The following is a 16,555-nucleotide window of genomic DNA, read 5'->3' as shown; positions in this document are numbered from 1 at the left end:
TAAAGAAAGTTTAAAAAGCATGCTTTGATATGTATTCAGATGCCATCAGTTCTTTCTCTGGAGGTGGATAGCATTTTTCATAATAAGTATTTTGGAATAGTCTTGGATCACAGTATTGCTGAAAATAGATAAGTCATTCACAGTTTATCATTGTACAATAATGATGTTACTATGTGTAATGTTCTTGTGGTTCTGTTCACTTCACTTTGCATCAGTTCATATAAGTCTTTCCAAGTTTTTCTGAGAACATCCTGCTTATCATTTCTTATAGCATAATAGTATTCCATCACAATAATATACCACATAGTTGTGTGACCCTGGGCAAGTCTCTTAACCTCAGTTGCTTCCAAAAAACAAACACAAAAAGGCCCCCACAAAAACAATCATATACCACAACTCAGTCAGTCGTTCCCCAATTGATGGATGTCTCCTCAATTTCCAATTCTTTGCCACCATAAAAAGGTGGCTACAAGTATTTTTGTACATATAAGTCCTTCCTCCACCCCCACCTCCTTTTTAAATCTCTTTGGGACACAGACTTAGTAGTGGTATTGCTTGGTCAAAAGGGCATGCACAGTTTTATAACTCTTTGGCCATAGTTCGAAATTGCTTTCCAGAATGGTTGGATCCGTTCACAACCCTACTAACAGTACATTAGTGTCCCGATTTTCCCACATCCCCTCCAACATTTATCATTCTCCTTTTCTGTCATATTAGCTAATTGATAAGTGTGAAGTGGTATCTGGGTTGTTTTAATTTGCATTTCTCTAATCAATAGTGATTTAGAGCATTTTAAAATATAACTATAGTTAGCTTTGCTTTCTTCTGAAAACTACCTGTTCATATACCTTGATCACTTTATCAATTGGAGAACAATTCATATTCTTATAAATTCAACTCAGTTCTCTATATATTTGAGAAATGAGGTCATTAGAGAAACTTGCTATAAAATTGCCCTCCCCCTCTTATTTTGTGCTTTTCTTCTAATCTTAGTTGCATTGGTTTTTGTAATGTAATGCCAAAAGAAAGGCAACTTCCCAGGTTCAAAATACCAGCATAGGTGCTCTCCATTTTATTCAGTGACCAACCAAGAACAGAGAAGATCAAAACATGACATCATTCCAAATACAGCATTTACTAAATGTGATTAAATAATCTCCAAGGACTACCCCACCCCAGGACCTTCCAATCATTCAATCAATTACAAAGTCTCTGTTCTAAATACTTCTCCACCCCTAGGCTATACCTTAATTAAGTCCACCACAAAGCCCCTCTTCTCAAATGGAGATTAGTTTCCAAACATAAGGTCAAAAGTTCCCCACCCCTGGATCACAATTGAATCTACCCCAGAGTTACATCAAGTTTGAACACAGCACTTAATACCCAAATGGAGGTCTTTTCTTCATCTTGACATGAGGCAAGTTCTCAGCAATCTTAGTTCCTGGGGAGACAAGGCTTAGCAAGGCCATAAGATACATTGCCAGTCCCTTCATGAATTTATCCTCTGTCTGTAGAACAGTCCTAGAACCCCTGAACACATTAGCAAAGCCCTCTCCCAGGATTTCTGTAAACATACAACAAGAAAATCCTTCTTCAGGGCTTCTGAACCAACAGAAAGGCTCCCAGACCCCTGCAAAAACAGCACTGTCCTTAACCAGTGGACAGTATTCATTCTGTCTGCAGGACAGTCTCCAGACCCCTGCAACAACAGCACTGTCCCTCACCAGTGGACAGTATTCACTCTCTGTCTGCAGGACAGTCTCAGGGCTTCTTAGCGAACAGCCAGGTTCCAGGACTTCTTCAAGAAAAGGACTGTCTTTCACCAGTGGACAAATCTGGCAAAACAACATCAAAACAGACAGACAAAGTACCAGCAAAACAGCCATGTCTCCTCAGTCCTTGGCAGCTCAGGGGGCAGGTCTCAAAAGTCCAGGGCAATTCAAAGCGGCCACCAGCAATTCTCTTAGTCTCTCTCTCTCCATGAGGTGCTGCTTCCAAAAAGATCTTCCGCCTCTCTCTAGTGTCTCTCCAAATCTACATCACCAGCTCCTCCCAGTTCAGGACTTTCTTTTCACATCAACAAGTCCATCCCACAGGTGGGATTAACAAACTCTGGGTTTTAACACAATCAATTTGAAAACCAAGCCAATACAGGGGAATCTTTAATTGCCATTACTATCACAGTTTTATTTGTGCAAACCCTTTTTAATTTAATGTAATCAAAATTATCCATAATGTTCTCATCTCGTTTCATCATAAATTCTTCCCTTGTCCATAGATCTGACAAGTAAGATATTTCATGCTCCCTCATGTCTAAATCATGTACCCATTTTGACCTTATCTTGGTATACAGTGTGGGATGTTGGTCTCTACCTCATTTCTGCCATGTTCTTTTCCAGTTTTCTCAGCAATTTTTGTCAAATGGTGAGTTATTGTTCCAAAAGCTTAGATCTTTGCATTTATCAAACACTAGATTACTATGGTCATTTATTATTATTCATTGTGTAGAAAATCTATTCCACTGATCCACCACTCTGTTTCTTATCCAGTACCAGATTATTCTGATGATTACTGTTTTGTAATACAGTTTGAGATCTGGTATGGCTATACCAAACTTCTTTCACAATTTTTATTTTCATTGATTCCCTTGATATTCTTGACCTTTTGTTCTTCCAGATGAATTTTGTTACTATTTTTTCTAGCTCTATAAAATAATTTTTGGTAGTTTGATATAGAACTGAATAAGCAAGTCAATTTAGGTAGAATTGTCATTTTTATTAAATTGGCTCAGCCTATGCATGAGCTCTTAATATATCTCCAATTATTTGGATATGATTTTATTTGTGTGAAAAATATTTTGTAATTGTGTTTGTATAGTTCCTGGATTTCTTTTGAGAGGTAGACTCCCAAGTGTTTTATATTGTCTTCTCTAATTTTAAATGGATTTGTCTTTCTGTTTCTTGCTGTGTGCTTTGTTGGTAATATATAGAAATGCTGATGATTAATGGGGGTTTATTTTATATCTTGCAACTTTGTTAAAGTTGTTAATTATTTAAATTAGTTTTTCAGTTCATTCTTTAGGATTCTCTAAGTATACCATCATGTCTTCTGCAAAGACTGATAATTTTCTTTCCTCATTGCTTACTCTAATTCCTTTAATTTCTTTTTCTAATATTGTTATAGTTTGCATTTCTAGAATAATATTGAATAATAAAATAGTGATAATGGGCATCCTTGTTTCATCCTTGATCTTATTGGGAAGGCTTCTAGCTTATTCATACTATAGAGAATGCTTTCTGATAGTTTTAGATAGATACTACACATCATTTTAAGGAAAGCTCCATTTATTTCTATGCTCTATAGTGTTTTTTTAAAATAGGAATGGGTGTTGTATTTTATCAAAACTTTTTCTGCATCTCTTGAGATAATCATATGATTTTTTTTAAGTAATTGGGGTTAAGTAACTTGCTTAAGGTTAAACAGCCAGTTATTTCTGGGTGTGGTGCTAAGTATCTGAGCCCAGATTCGATCCCCAGGTCATCCTGACACCGGGGCCGGTGCTCTTACTCGCTGACCCACCTGGCCACCCCTTAATCATATAATTTTTGTTGTTTTTATTTCTTTCTCTGGACATGGATATTTATACTGATAGTTTTCCTAATATTGAACCAGCCCTGCATTCTTGATATAAATCCCACCTGGTCATCGCATATGATCTTTTTGATATATTGCTGTAATCTCCTTGCTAGTGTTTTACTTACAATTTTTTCATCAATGTTCATTAGGGAAATTGGTTTATAGTTTTCTCTCTCTATTTTTGCCCTTTCTGGTTTAGGTATCAGCAAAATATTTTGTCATAAAATGAATTTGGTAGGACTCCTTCTTTGCCTATTTTCCCAGTATTATATAAATACTGAAATTAATTGTTGTTTAAATATTTGTTAGAATTAGTTTGTGAATCAATCCATCAGGTCCTGGGGATTTTTTCTTAGGGAGCTCATTGATGGCTTGTTCAATTTTTTTTTTCCTAAGAGGGAGTTATTTAAGGATTTTAATTTGCCAAAGTTTAATTTTGGCAACTCATATTTTTGTAAATATTCAAACATTCTGCTCTGATTGTTAGATTTATTGGCATAAAATTGGGTTAAATAGCTTCTAATGATTGTTTGAATTTCCTCTTTGTTGGTGGTGAATTCACTCTTTTCATTTTTATACTGTTAATTCAGTTTTCCTCTTTTTTTTAAAGTCAAATTAATCAGTGTATTGGAGCAGCTAGGTGGTGCAGTGGATAGAGTGCTGGACCTGGAATCCAAAAGTCCTCATCTTTCTGAGTTCAAATCTGGCCACAGACACTTGGTAGCTCTATGATCCTGGACAAGTCACTTAATCCTTTTTGCCTCAGTTTCCTCGTCTGTAAAATGGGCTGAAGAAGGAAAGGCAAACCACTCTTGTATGTCTGCCAAGAAAACCCTAAATGGGGTCACAAAGAGTTGAACATCACTGAAATGACTGAATGACAACAGCAAAAACCAATGTTTAATTTAGATGAAAAGGATGCATTTAATATTTCTGCCTTTTTGTATTTGGTTGTGAGGTTTTTATACCCTAATACATGGTCAAATTTTGTGTAGACGCCATATACTACTGAGAAAAAGGTATATTACTTTCTATTCCCATTCAGTTTTCTCCAAAGGTCTATCATATCTAACTTTTCTGACATTCTACTTATCTCCTTATCTTCTTTCTTGTTTATTTTCTAGTTAGATTAATCTAGTTTGAAGAGGGAAAAGTTGAGGTGCCCCACTAGTATAGCTTTACTGTCAATTTTCTCCTGTATCTCATTTTACTTTTCCTTTAAAAAATTGTATGCTATATCATTTGGTACTTATATGTTTAGTGTTGATATTACTTCATTGTCTCTGGTAGCTTTTAGCATAATGTGGTTTCCCTGCTTATCTCTCTTAATTAGATCTAACTTTACTTTTGCTTTGTGAGATCATGACTACCCTTGCTTTTTTATTGTAGTTGAATGAAGAACAAAAGATCTAGCCCCTTCCCTTTACTTTGTGTGTGTCTCTGTGTTTCGTGTGTTTCTTGTAAACAACATTTTGTAGGATTTGGGTTTTAAATCCACTCTGCTATCTGCTTTCTTTTTACAGGTGAATTCATCCTATTCACATTCTGCTATCTGCTTCCACTTTATGGTTGAATTCATCCCATTCACATTCATAATTATGATTATTAACTGTGTATTTCCGTCTATCGTATTTTTCCCATTTATCCTTTTCTCTCTTCTTTCACTCTATCCCTTCTCAAAAGTGTTTTGCTTCTAACCACCATCTCCCCCAATTAACCACCCTTCTATCAGTTTCCTCCTTATATTGCCTTCCCTTCCCCTGCTACTTCTCTGTAATCAGGATAGATTTCTGTACCAAACTGAATGTGTATGTATTCTATTAAGAGAAGATCCAAGAGGTGCCCACACTCCCACCCCCAAACACCCCTCATTCCACTCTAAAAGCTCTTCCTTACCTCTTTTATATGAGATAATTTACTCATTCTACCTCTCCCCCCTTCTCCCAAGGCATCCCTTTTTCTCACCCCTTAATTTTATCTTTTTTTTTTTTTGGTATCATCCCATCACTGTGAGTCAATTCACACCTGAGTCCTCTGTCTATGTATATTCCTTATAATTGCTGTAATAATTATAAAATTCTTAGGAGTTATATCATCTTCTCATGTTAAAATGTAAACAGTTTATCCTTATTGAATTCCTTACGATTTCCCTTTCATGTTTACCTTTTTATGCTTCTCTTGAAGCTGTTTGAATGTTATATTTTCTATGCAAGCTCTGGTTCTTTCATCAGGAATACTTAAAAGTACGTTTTTCCCCTACCAGATTTTATTTGGTTATGCCAGGTAGGTTCTTCTTGGTTGTAATCCCTGCTCCTTTGCCCTCCAGAATATCATATTCCAGGGTCTTTGCTTCTTTAAGGTGGAAGCAACTAAATCTTGTGTGATCCTGACTGTGACTTCATGATATTTGCATTGTTTCTTTCTAGATGCTTATTTCTCTTTGACTAAGATTCTCTAGAATTTGGTTTATAATATCCCTGAAAGTTTTCATTTGGGGATCTTTTTTTTTTGGAGGGCAATTGAGGTTATGTGACTTGCCCAAAGTCACATAGCTAGTAAGTGTGTCAAGTGTCTGAGGCCAAATTTGAACTCAGGTCCTCCTGACTCCAGGGCTGGTGCTCTATTAACTGCACCACCTAGCCTGGAGAAAGTGATCAGTAGATTCTTTTAATTTCTATTTTACCAGGTGTATCCACGATATCTGGGCAGTTTTCCTTGATAATTTCTTAAAATAGGATGTCTTGGCTCTTTTTTTTATTATAGCTTTCAGGTTGTCCAATAATTCTTAAATTATCTCTCCTCAATCTGTTTTTCAGGTTAGTAGTTTTTCTGATGAGATGTCACATTTTCTTTTTTTATTCATTCTTTTGTCATTATTTTATTGTTTCTTGATGTTTTTTGGAGTCATTAGATTTTACTAGCTAAATTTTAATTTTAAGGAATTATTTTCTCCAGTGAGATTTTATAACTCTTTTCCCATTTGGCCAATTTTGCTTTTCCAAGGTGTTCTCTTCAGTGGATTTTTGTGCCTCTTTTACTATTTGACTAATTCTGTTTTTTAAGGTGCTAGTTTCTTGTGTTTTTTTTTTTTTGTGTGTCTCTCTTTACCAAGCTGTTAATTCTCTTTTCTTAATTTTATGACACCATTCTCATTTATTTTCCCAGTTTTTTCTCTACTACTCATGTCTTTCCCTAACTCTTCCAGAAATTCTTATTTTGATTGGGTTCAATTAGCATTTCTCTTTGAGGCTTTTGTTAGCTGTTTTCACATTGTTGTCTTCTGAGTTTATGACTGGGTTTCCCCTCCCACTGCAGTAACTTTTTATGGTCAAATTAATTTTTTTTGCTTGATAATTTCTCCAGTCTATTTCTTGATTTTGAACTTTATATTAAAGTTGGGCTCTGCTTACCTGGGTCTGGGGCGGGGGGTATTATGCCAAACTTTAGGCTTTTTCATGCTGCTTTTTTCAGAGTGAGTATGGGGTTTACAATTTTTTAGTACCTCCAAAGTGGTATTATCCTAGGAGAGGTATGGTCACTGCTCTCCTGGTTTGTGCTCTGGTCTTTACCCAGGAAGGGAAACCTATAACTGCACATGCTAGGTTCATTTTAGCTTTGGTACTGTAACCAATTCCTATAATAACCTGTATCCTTGTGAATGACCATCAATGATCCTCTCCACCTTGGAACTGTGATCTAGAACTGTGTATGGACAGTAGAGTTGCCAGTCAATGCCAATTGACTCAGTGCCTGCAGAGGATGCCCTGTTATCTCTTTCTGACCAGTTGTCTGACCTCCATACCTGTCTCTGAGCTAAGAACTCCCAAAGCTGCTGCTGCTTCTACTGCTGTGGTTGCTTTTTGCCACTTCTGCACATGTGTAGTGCAGGGAATCTTCTACCTTGGTGTCACAGATTTCTCCTGTGCCTCTTAAGTTTTCTTAAACCAGAAAAATGTTTCACCCTGATCTTTTTTTTTTTTGTTACTTGAGACCTTATTTTAAATTTGTTTGGAGGGGACTGTTGGGAGAGTTCAGCTATGTGGCTACCCCTAATCCACCAAATTGGCTCTGCCTCTTTCATAATTCAGAGTAGTTTTGATGCAGTAAAGTTCAGTCCCTTTTACGGTCTATTTTTCTATTGCCTGTTTATTGATATGCAACATGCAGCCAAGTATACATGGAAATGTTGGAGGTAGTTTTGAGTAGATATCATCAAATTGAATCTGCCTGTAACTTGATTAAAAAGGGGAGATACTTTTGCCCAGAAAGCATAGGATTCCTTTTCAGGATATGGACTTGAAAGTCTGAATGTAAAGGTCAAAACAAAAAAATTTATACAATAATAATAATAAATAGCATGTATATATTGTTTTAAGGTTTACAGAGCACTTTATATATGTTTTTCCTTTGGTCTTCACACCAATTTTGTGAGGTAGATGCCATTATTATCGTTATTTTACAGATGGAGAAACTGAGGCTGAGATAGGTTAAGTGATTTACCCAAGGCCACATAGCTAATAAGTGTCTGAGGCAGAATTCTAATTCAGATCATCCAGACTCCAAGCATGGCACTCTTAACCCCTGTACCACCTAGTTGTCTCTATGTTTAGCTTTTAAGGAATGAATGTAAAGCATTTATTAAGTATTTACTATGTGCTAAGTACTCTATTTTTTTTCAAAGCAATCAGGGTTAAGTAACTTGCTTAAGGTTACATGGCCAGTTATTTCTGGGTGTGGTGCTAAGTATCTGAACCCGGATTTGATCCCCAGGTCATCCCAACACTGGAGCTGGTGCTCTTTACTTGCTGAACCACCTGGCCACCCCTAAGCAATTGGGGTTAAGTAACTTGCTCAAGGTTACATGGCCAGGTGTTTCTGGGTGGGTGCTAAGTATCTGAGCCGAGATTTGATCCCCAGGTCATCCCGACAATGGAGCTGGTGCTCTTACTCGCTGCGCTGCCTGGCCGCCCCTCTATTTAGCATTTGGAATGAGGAGAAAAAGATGATCCCTGCTCTCAAGGAGCTAACCCTGTAATGGAATATGACAACACATATAGGAAGGCCCAGATGCAGAGCAGAAGGTCTTAGGGGTTCAGTGATAGTAGAGATGGCAAGCCCCCAAGAGTTCTAAGGATGCATTGGGGTATTTACCCTGAAGAGCTAGGAGTGCACCATCAACAATGGGAAAGAGAGAGGGGAATGGAGATTCTCAGTGTCTACTGATAAGGGTAGGGATGGAGGTTAATAGAGAGTGTCTGATGAAGAGGCCAAATGTGGAAGGGAAAATTTGCAGGAAAGTTGAAGGAGGGCTCTGTGGTATATCCCAGGATCAGGAAGTATCCCAGGAAGGGCAGTCCTATTTTCATTGCACTTCTAGCTGGGGTCCTTAAGTTGCCCTGAAAATATAGGTCTGGGGTGACCTGAGGTAGAGGAAGGGCAGGTCTGGAGATGGAAAGGACTGAATTTATGGAAAGGAAATTACAAACTGCCTTTGCCATTTGTGCAGATCTATGCACCCTGCTCAGTACCCTTTTTCCTCATCCTTTCATATTCACATGAAACCCAGAAGGGAATAAAAGTGGAAAACCTAATGAGTTGATGGTTGCTTTCTCTACAGCAAACACCAAAATATTCCAAACTCCTTCTGAACACTGAGAGCCAACGTTTCCAGTTTCAGCTACAGTCTAGTAGTGCATCTTTCAGAAATGAACATGTGGTGGAGGAGAAGAACCTATACAGCTTGGTCATTCATGGAGATGGAAACAGAGTCTCCAGCATTCTGGTGAGGACTAAGACATCCACTATACCCTCCCTCATGGGCATACTGAAGTCCTAGAGATATGAGGTGACTAGTGTATTAATACATTGGCAGGGGCAGCTGATAGGCATTGTGTCTCTTGGGAGGCTGGCTTCACAGGGCCTGGGAAATTTAATTCATGAATTCATTGATTCACTATTGATTGAGTCAATCAATGATTTATAATGTATATCTTCTTCCCTGACAAGTTTGCATTGGTCAAGTCTGCACAACACAGAGTGAATTAAAGTATTGGACTGTTATCTGGGTAATTCAGACAGTTTACCCAACTCTGAAAACCATAACCAGATAAAAACCTGAATACTCTTTGTTTGGAAATCATAAGTGAAAACTGCCCAAAAGAAAGTGAAAATAGAATGAATATACCAATCACCTCCAGAAAGAAATTCCAAAATGAAAATACTCAGGAATGCTATAGCCTAAATCTAAAGCTTCCAAATTAAAAAAATACAATAAATAGGCAAAAGGAAAGAATTCAAGGACCAAGAAATTACAGTTAGGATCACACAAGACTACTGCAACTATGGTAAAGAAAAATCTTTAAGAAAAGAAAATATAAAGAAAATCTTTAAATACATCATATTTAAATAAAATATTTAAATATGTTATATTTAAAGATTAACATTTACAGTAAAGAATAACTTGCCAAGAAAAACTGAATATACTCTTACGGGTGGAAGTGGACCTTAAATAGACAAGAGGAATTTTGAGCATTTCTATTTAAAAGACCAGAGCTAAGTAGATTCTTTTAAATGCAAACCTGGAAGTCAAGAAACCTAGAAAAACGTTTGAGATGCAACTATAGCAGTTTTTAGGGGAAGTTTTATATCTCAATACTTTCATCAACAAAAGAGAGAGACTATATCAATGAATTTTTGCATGTAACTGAAACAAAACTGTGAGAAAACTTCAAATTAATAGCAACAAAAACCCCAAACAAGCATAAAATAAAAATTCTAAAATGAAAGAATAAAATTGAAAACAGAAAAATCCTTTAATTTATAACTTAGAGTTAAAATTATAAACTAAGAGCTGCTTTTAAAAAACTAACAAAACACTAGCCAATCTGGTTTTTCCTTTAAAAGAAATAAAACCAAATATCTAGTTAGAAATAGAAAAAGAAGAATTAAGAACAAATGAATGAGAAATAAATGGAAATCATTAGAAACGATTTTGTCTAATTATATGCCACCAAAACTGATAAGATGAATGAATATATACAAAAACATAAATTACTCAGATTAGAAGAACAAAAAATGACCCAATCTAAAAAACCAAAACCAAACAAAAACAATGAACAAGTCATAGAGATAATACAAAAGAAAAATTATTCCATGGCCAGATAGATACACATGAATTCTATCAAATATTCAAAGAACAATTAAATTTAGTATTCTATAATTTTTTAAAGTGAACTCTTGAAGCTCCTTCCATGAGACAAATTATGGTCTTGGTATCTAAATCAGGGAGAAATAAGGCACAGAAAGAAAATTAGACCAATTTCCCTAATGAGTATGGATGTAAAAATATCAAAAAGGTTATATACTATGACCACTTTATATTTATATAGGAAGGCAGGACTAGTTGAGTATTTGGAAAATTATAAACATAATGGAAAATATTAATAACAATAACTAATAAAAATTCATGATTATATCAATAGATGCAGAAAAATATTTAAAAGTAAAGGAACAAGTGGGCTTGTTGATGGTTACTTTCTCTACAGCAACTTATATATAGTTAAAATAGTATATATATATATATACATACTTAAAACAGTATATATATGCTTAAAATAGTATATGTCTAAAACTTAGGAGCTAGCATTATCTATAATGGAGAAATGCAAAAAGTCTGTCTAATCAAATCAGAAATAAAGCATATATGTTTACTTCACCATTATTTGATATTGTTTTAAATATTACTAGCTATGTCAATAAGGCAAGAAAAATAATTTGAAAAAATGAGCACAAACAAAATTATCACTTTTTGCAGATGATATGATTATTTACTTAAAGAACCCTAGAGTTACATTAATTGAAACAATTAATAACAAAACCTAGCAGACCAAGAAAAATAAATTCCACTCAAAATAACTATGGAATATATAAAATACCCAGAAGTCCAACTACCAAGACACGGACAGGAGTTATATGACCATAAATGAAATCTTTGCAGAAATAAAAATGGACTTAAATAATTAGACAGATATTGATTGTTCATGGTTTGATAGAACCAATAATATAGAAATGACAGTATTACCTAAATTAATTAACTTGTTCAGTGCTACACCAATCAAAGTACCAAAATAACATAATTCAGCTTGAGGTACACACAGCCAAGAATTTCAAGGGAAATAATTTTTTTTTTAATGGGAAGGAGTGGATGGCTAGTTGGTGCAGTGAATAGAGCACCAGCTCTGGAGTCAGGAGGACTTGAGTTAAAATCTGAACACTTACTAGCTGTATGACCTTGGTCAAGTCACTTAACCCCAATTGCCCTGCCCTCCCCCCAAAAGCAAATAAATAAATAAAATGGGAAGGAAGGGGGAGCCAAAACAGCACCAAAGTATACTGCAAAGCATTAATCATAAAAAATATTTGATACTGGTTTAAAAAATAGAACTGTTGATCAGTGGAACAGGTAAGTATTCAGAAGCAATCAAACACAGTGGCATAAATTTCAATAAACCCAAAGACTTGACTATTGGGTTAAGAATTTAATATTTAACAAAAACTACCAAAAAACCTGTAAAGCAGACTAGTCGAAATTGGGTTCAAACCAATATAATACACCATTTATTACAGTAAGTCCCAAATGGATACCTGACCTAGGTATAAAAGGTCATATCATAAACAGTTTCAAGGAGTAGGGAAGGAGATATCTGTCATGGCTGTGGTTAAGATAAACTCTTTGGCAAAAGAAAGGATAGAAAAAATCACAGGAGACAAAAGGATAATTAATTTTGATTACATAAAATTGAAAATCATTTACAAAAAATCAATTTAGTTAAAATTAGAAGGCAGTTAACTGAGAAGAAATTTTTGCAATATACATGTGTGTATTTATATATAAAACAAACATAAATATGCACATATGATACAATATTTAGAATTGTTATATATATTCTATAAACAATATAATATGTGGAATTATTATAAACACATAAGAATCTCACTAGATAAATGGCCAAAGGATATGAATAAATGGTTCTTCAAAGAAAGGTAAACTGCTAACACAATATGAAAATACTCCAAATAACAAATAATAAGATAAATGCAAATAAAAACTACAATGAAGCTCTACCTCACATCCATCAAAATGGTGAAAATGACAAAGAAGGAAAATAGCAATTCCTGAAGGGCTTTAGGAAACAAACCCCTAATGTACCATTGCATTGATGGAGTGTGAATTGGACCATTCTGGAAACCAATTTGAAACTATAACCAAAAAAATCACTAAACACTATGTACCATTTCCCTTAGCAATACCAGTACAGGGCTTATGCCTCAAAGAGATGAAAGAAAGAGGGTAAGAACCCACATGTGCAAAAATGTAGTAGCATTTTTTGTTGTGGAAAAGAACTGAAAACAAAGCAGATGCCCATCATTTGGGAGATGCATGAACAACTTAAGACATATGAATATGATGGAATATTATTGTGCCATTGGATATTGAGAAAGGAATGGGAAACTTGAAAAGATTTGCATGAACTGATACAGAGTGAAGTGAATAAACAAGGAGAACAATTTAAATACTGACTACTACAGCATTGTAAAGAAAAACAACTTTGAAAGAATTAATATTACTGATCAATGACCAGTCAGAACTTGAGAAGATTGATGACGAATCACGTTTCCCATCTCTTATTAGAGATGCATAATAACACATACATTTTCAGATGAGGCCATTGTGTACGTATATGTGTGGGGGGTGTTACTTGTTTTTTGGCTTGGCTAGCCTTATTTGTTACAAGGGCTTTTATGTTTTAGTTAAAGGAGTGCTTCATGCCTGTGAGTGCTGACTTGCCTGCCTAAACCCTTATTATGCATTTTATTATAATAGTTTTATTATAAGGCACCCTCCCTCCCAGATTTCTTTGCAAGCCACTCCTTTACTACATACAGGTGTGGACTACTACATGTCAAGCCTTTCCCTATATTTTGGCTAGTTTTGCTAAACCATTTAAAAACAATTCCTCATCATACTGCAGTTTGAAGATCGTACCCACCTAAATAAACTTCCTTCTTTTTTATTTGTTATAGATGAAAGACATGGGAACCAAACCAATCAATGGAATGGCAGCTGTGAGGTGTGTATGATGGAATCCTGGCACCCAGGGGCATGTTCTGAATCTCATCTGTAGGGGTGCAGGTAGACAAGCCACAGGGTTCTGTGCTAAGCAGGGGTGATCTCTTCTGAATTGTCTGCAGCAGGGGCAATTAGGTGGTGCAATGAATACAGCACCTGCCCTGGAGTCAGGAGGACCTGAGTCCACATCCGGCCTCAGACACTTGACACACTTACTAGCTGTGTGACCTTGGGCAAGTCACTTAACCCCAATTTCCTTGCCTTCCCCCCTCCAAAAAAAATACAGGAATTGTCTGTAGCATAATAATCAACAGATATGTCCCTGGAAAATAAAAGGATAGGAAAGTCAGAACTAAAAGGCAGGAAGAGAACTTAGAGGTTGTGTAGTTCAGCCGTCATGTTTTGAAGGCGAGGAAGCATAGGCCCCCAAAGTTCAAATGGCTCACCCAGGATCCCACAGACAGGACAGAGATCTGATTGCAGGTCTTCCTTCGATGCTTAATCCAGTGCTGGTTTCTGCTGTACAACACTATGTCCCTAAAATACTTTACTTATAAAAATCCTATGAGGTATGTAATGCAAGTATTATTATCTTCACTCTTTTGGTTGTTGTTCAGTTGTTTCATTCATGTCCGAATATTCATGACTCCATTCAGCAGATGATACTGGAGTGGTTTATCATTTCATTCTCCAACTCATTTTATAGATGAGTAAACTGAGGCAAACAGGGTCAAGTGACTTGCCTAGGGTCACACAGCTAGTGTCTCAGGTCGGATTTGAACTCATCTTCCTGACTCCAGGCCCAGTGCTCTATCCACTGAGCCACTTAGATGCACCCTCACTTTACAGATAAGGAAACCAAGACTCTGAATGGTTCTTAAATGACTTATCTATAGGAAGTGTTTGTGGTGGAATTTGAACCCAACTCTCCTTAGCCTTGAGTCCAACACTACCTTTCCCTATGAAATGTCCTAGAGAGGTCATGACAGAGCCCAGTCTGGAGGCCCCTGTGCCCTGATGTCTGCATCTCTCCTTCCTCAGTTTGTCTGTTTCTCATCGAAAAGGGAGAGCAATTGATAGGTACCCTGGAGAGGTACATCAAGGGCCTTGGTAAGCATCATAGAGTCCAAGAATTATAAAAGACTTGAGAGATCATCAAGTCCAACATATACGCAAGGCTCAAAACTTTTCTATAACATCTCTGCCAAGTGATGATCACTTAAACACTTCTAGCAAAGGGAAATTCACTAATTATTCGTTTAGAAAGGCCTATTTGGAAAGTTTTTCTTATGTCAAGCTGAAAATCTTCCACTCATCGCCCTAGGAGAGAATTGGTGGGTGCAATAGAAATGGCCCTGGAGTCATCTCAAATGCTGCCTTGGTCGCTACCTGTGTGATGCTGAGCAAAAATCATTTTACTCCTCAAGGTCTCATTTTTCTCTTCTGCAAGATGAGGGTGTTGGACTAGATGGTCTTATGGTCTTGAAGATCTAAATCTAAGATCCCTACAATACTAGTTTGGATCTCTGAAATCAATCACAGTGGTGCGTCAACTGTAACCTCAGCAAATATTAATTGAACAGTAACTATGCGTGAAACTCTGTCCTATGCAGATCACATTTTATGTGTGTGTATATATGCATGTATTTATGTGTGTGTTTATATGTGTATGTGTATATATGTATATACAAAAAATCTGATCTGTCTAGCACAAAGTTCTACTACATATATAGATATAAATCTATATATATGCATGTATGTGTATATATATATATATATATATATATATATATATATATATATATATGCAAGGAATTCCACTTGTTTGCTCTCTTCCTCCCAACCTGGAAAGACCTTAATTTCTCTTCCAATTAGAAATCAGATTACCTAATTTTGAATCCTGGTTAATTGTCTTCTTTTAATTAATTGGTTTTATTTGATTGTTTTTAATGCATAAAAATCTATCTCCCCATGTATTCAGGCTTCATCCCTAAGTTGAGGAGGTCTGGTTCCTATTTGTTATGCAGTTGTCATGCATTGATTAATAAATTGAGATGCTTAGAAGCTTGAACCTTTGTTTCCTCAGTCTTTTTATCTTTCACACACCACATATGTATGTTGCGACATGTATAAATATATATGTTACACATATATAGCTATATACACACAACTACTTTGTACAGAATGCTGCTCTAGCAGTGTTCTGTTACATGTATATATGCATGTTACATGTCTATATACATGCTACACTGTAGCAGAAAGCACCCCAGCATCCCCAGGGTGTCTGCCAACACAGGTTCTTAGATCTGCTTTGTTAAAGGAAAGCAACTCAAAATGGGTTAATAAGCTTACTTTAATCAGTCAAATATGTGTTGTTTACCTAGTTCAGGGGAAAAAGGTCAGCACCCCAAACTTCAGAATATACAGACAGAATTATCAAGACAGAGAAACAGATCAAGTAGACAGATTTCCAAACTGTCCAACCATTTCATCCATACCAAATCAACATCTGGGTTTTTCAAAGCCAGGGGGCTCTCAACAATGGCTTCCCAGAGTCTCATCTGATCAAATCACAGAACACTTCTCAAAGTGAGCCCCCAAACAAAGCCTCAAATCAGGGTTTATATAGCCTTCTCCTAGCTCAGAGAATGTAACAACCTTCTGGACCCACTGGCCAATCAAAAAGTATCTACTGAAAAACAAGCCTCCCACCCCAGGCTCCAGGTTCACTTTAGCCTAGGGGCAGGGAAGATCTTTAAATTTGCATTTCCATTACATACACATATCTTC

At 36.2% G+C, this 16,555-nt stretch overlaps 1 protein-coding gene across 1 annotated transcript in view; it reads left to right on the top strand.

Annotated features, from left to right (window-relative positions):
• Nucleotides 1–16,555, top strand: part of LOC138147447 (solute carrier family 15 member 2-like) — an 87,835-nt gene that overhangs the window by 61,408 nt on the left and 9,872 nt on the right. The window contains exons 17-18 of the mRNA XM_069069964.1: nucleotides 9,254–9,418; nucleotides 13,720–13,766. Coding sequence (XP_068926065.1) covers nucleotides 9,254–9,418; nucleotides 13,720–13,766 — 212 coding nt within the window. The remainder of the gene's footprint in view (nucleotides 1–9,253; nucleotides 9,419–13,719; nucleotides 13,767–16,555) is intronic.

This window comes from Petaurus breviceps, unplaced genomic scaffold (assembly GCF_028583685.1).
Source record: "Petaurus breviceps papuanus isolate PSGF00001 unplaced genomic scaffold, PetGlider_PUasm1.0 90792, whole genome shotgun sequence".
Taxonomy (NCBI): Eukaryota; Metazoa; Chordata; class Mammalia; order Diprotodontia; family Petauridae; genus Petaurus; species Petaurus breviceps.
The sequence above is the reverse complement of the archived record's forward strand: the minus strand, read 5'-3'. Positions and strand labels throughout refer to the sequence as shown.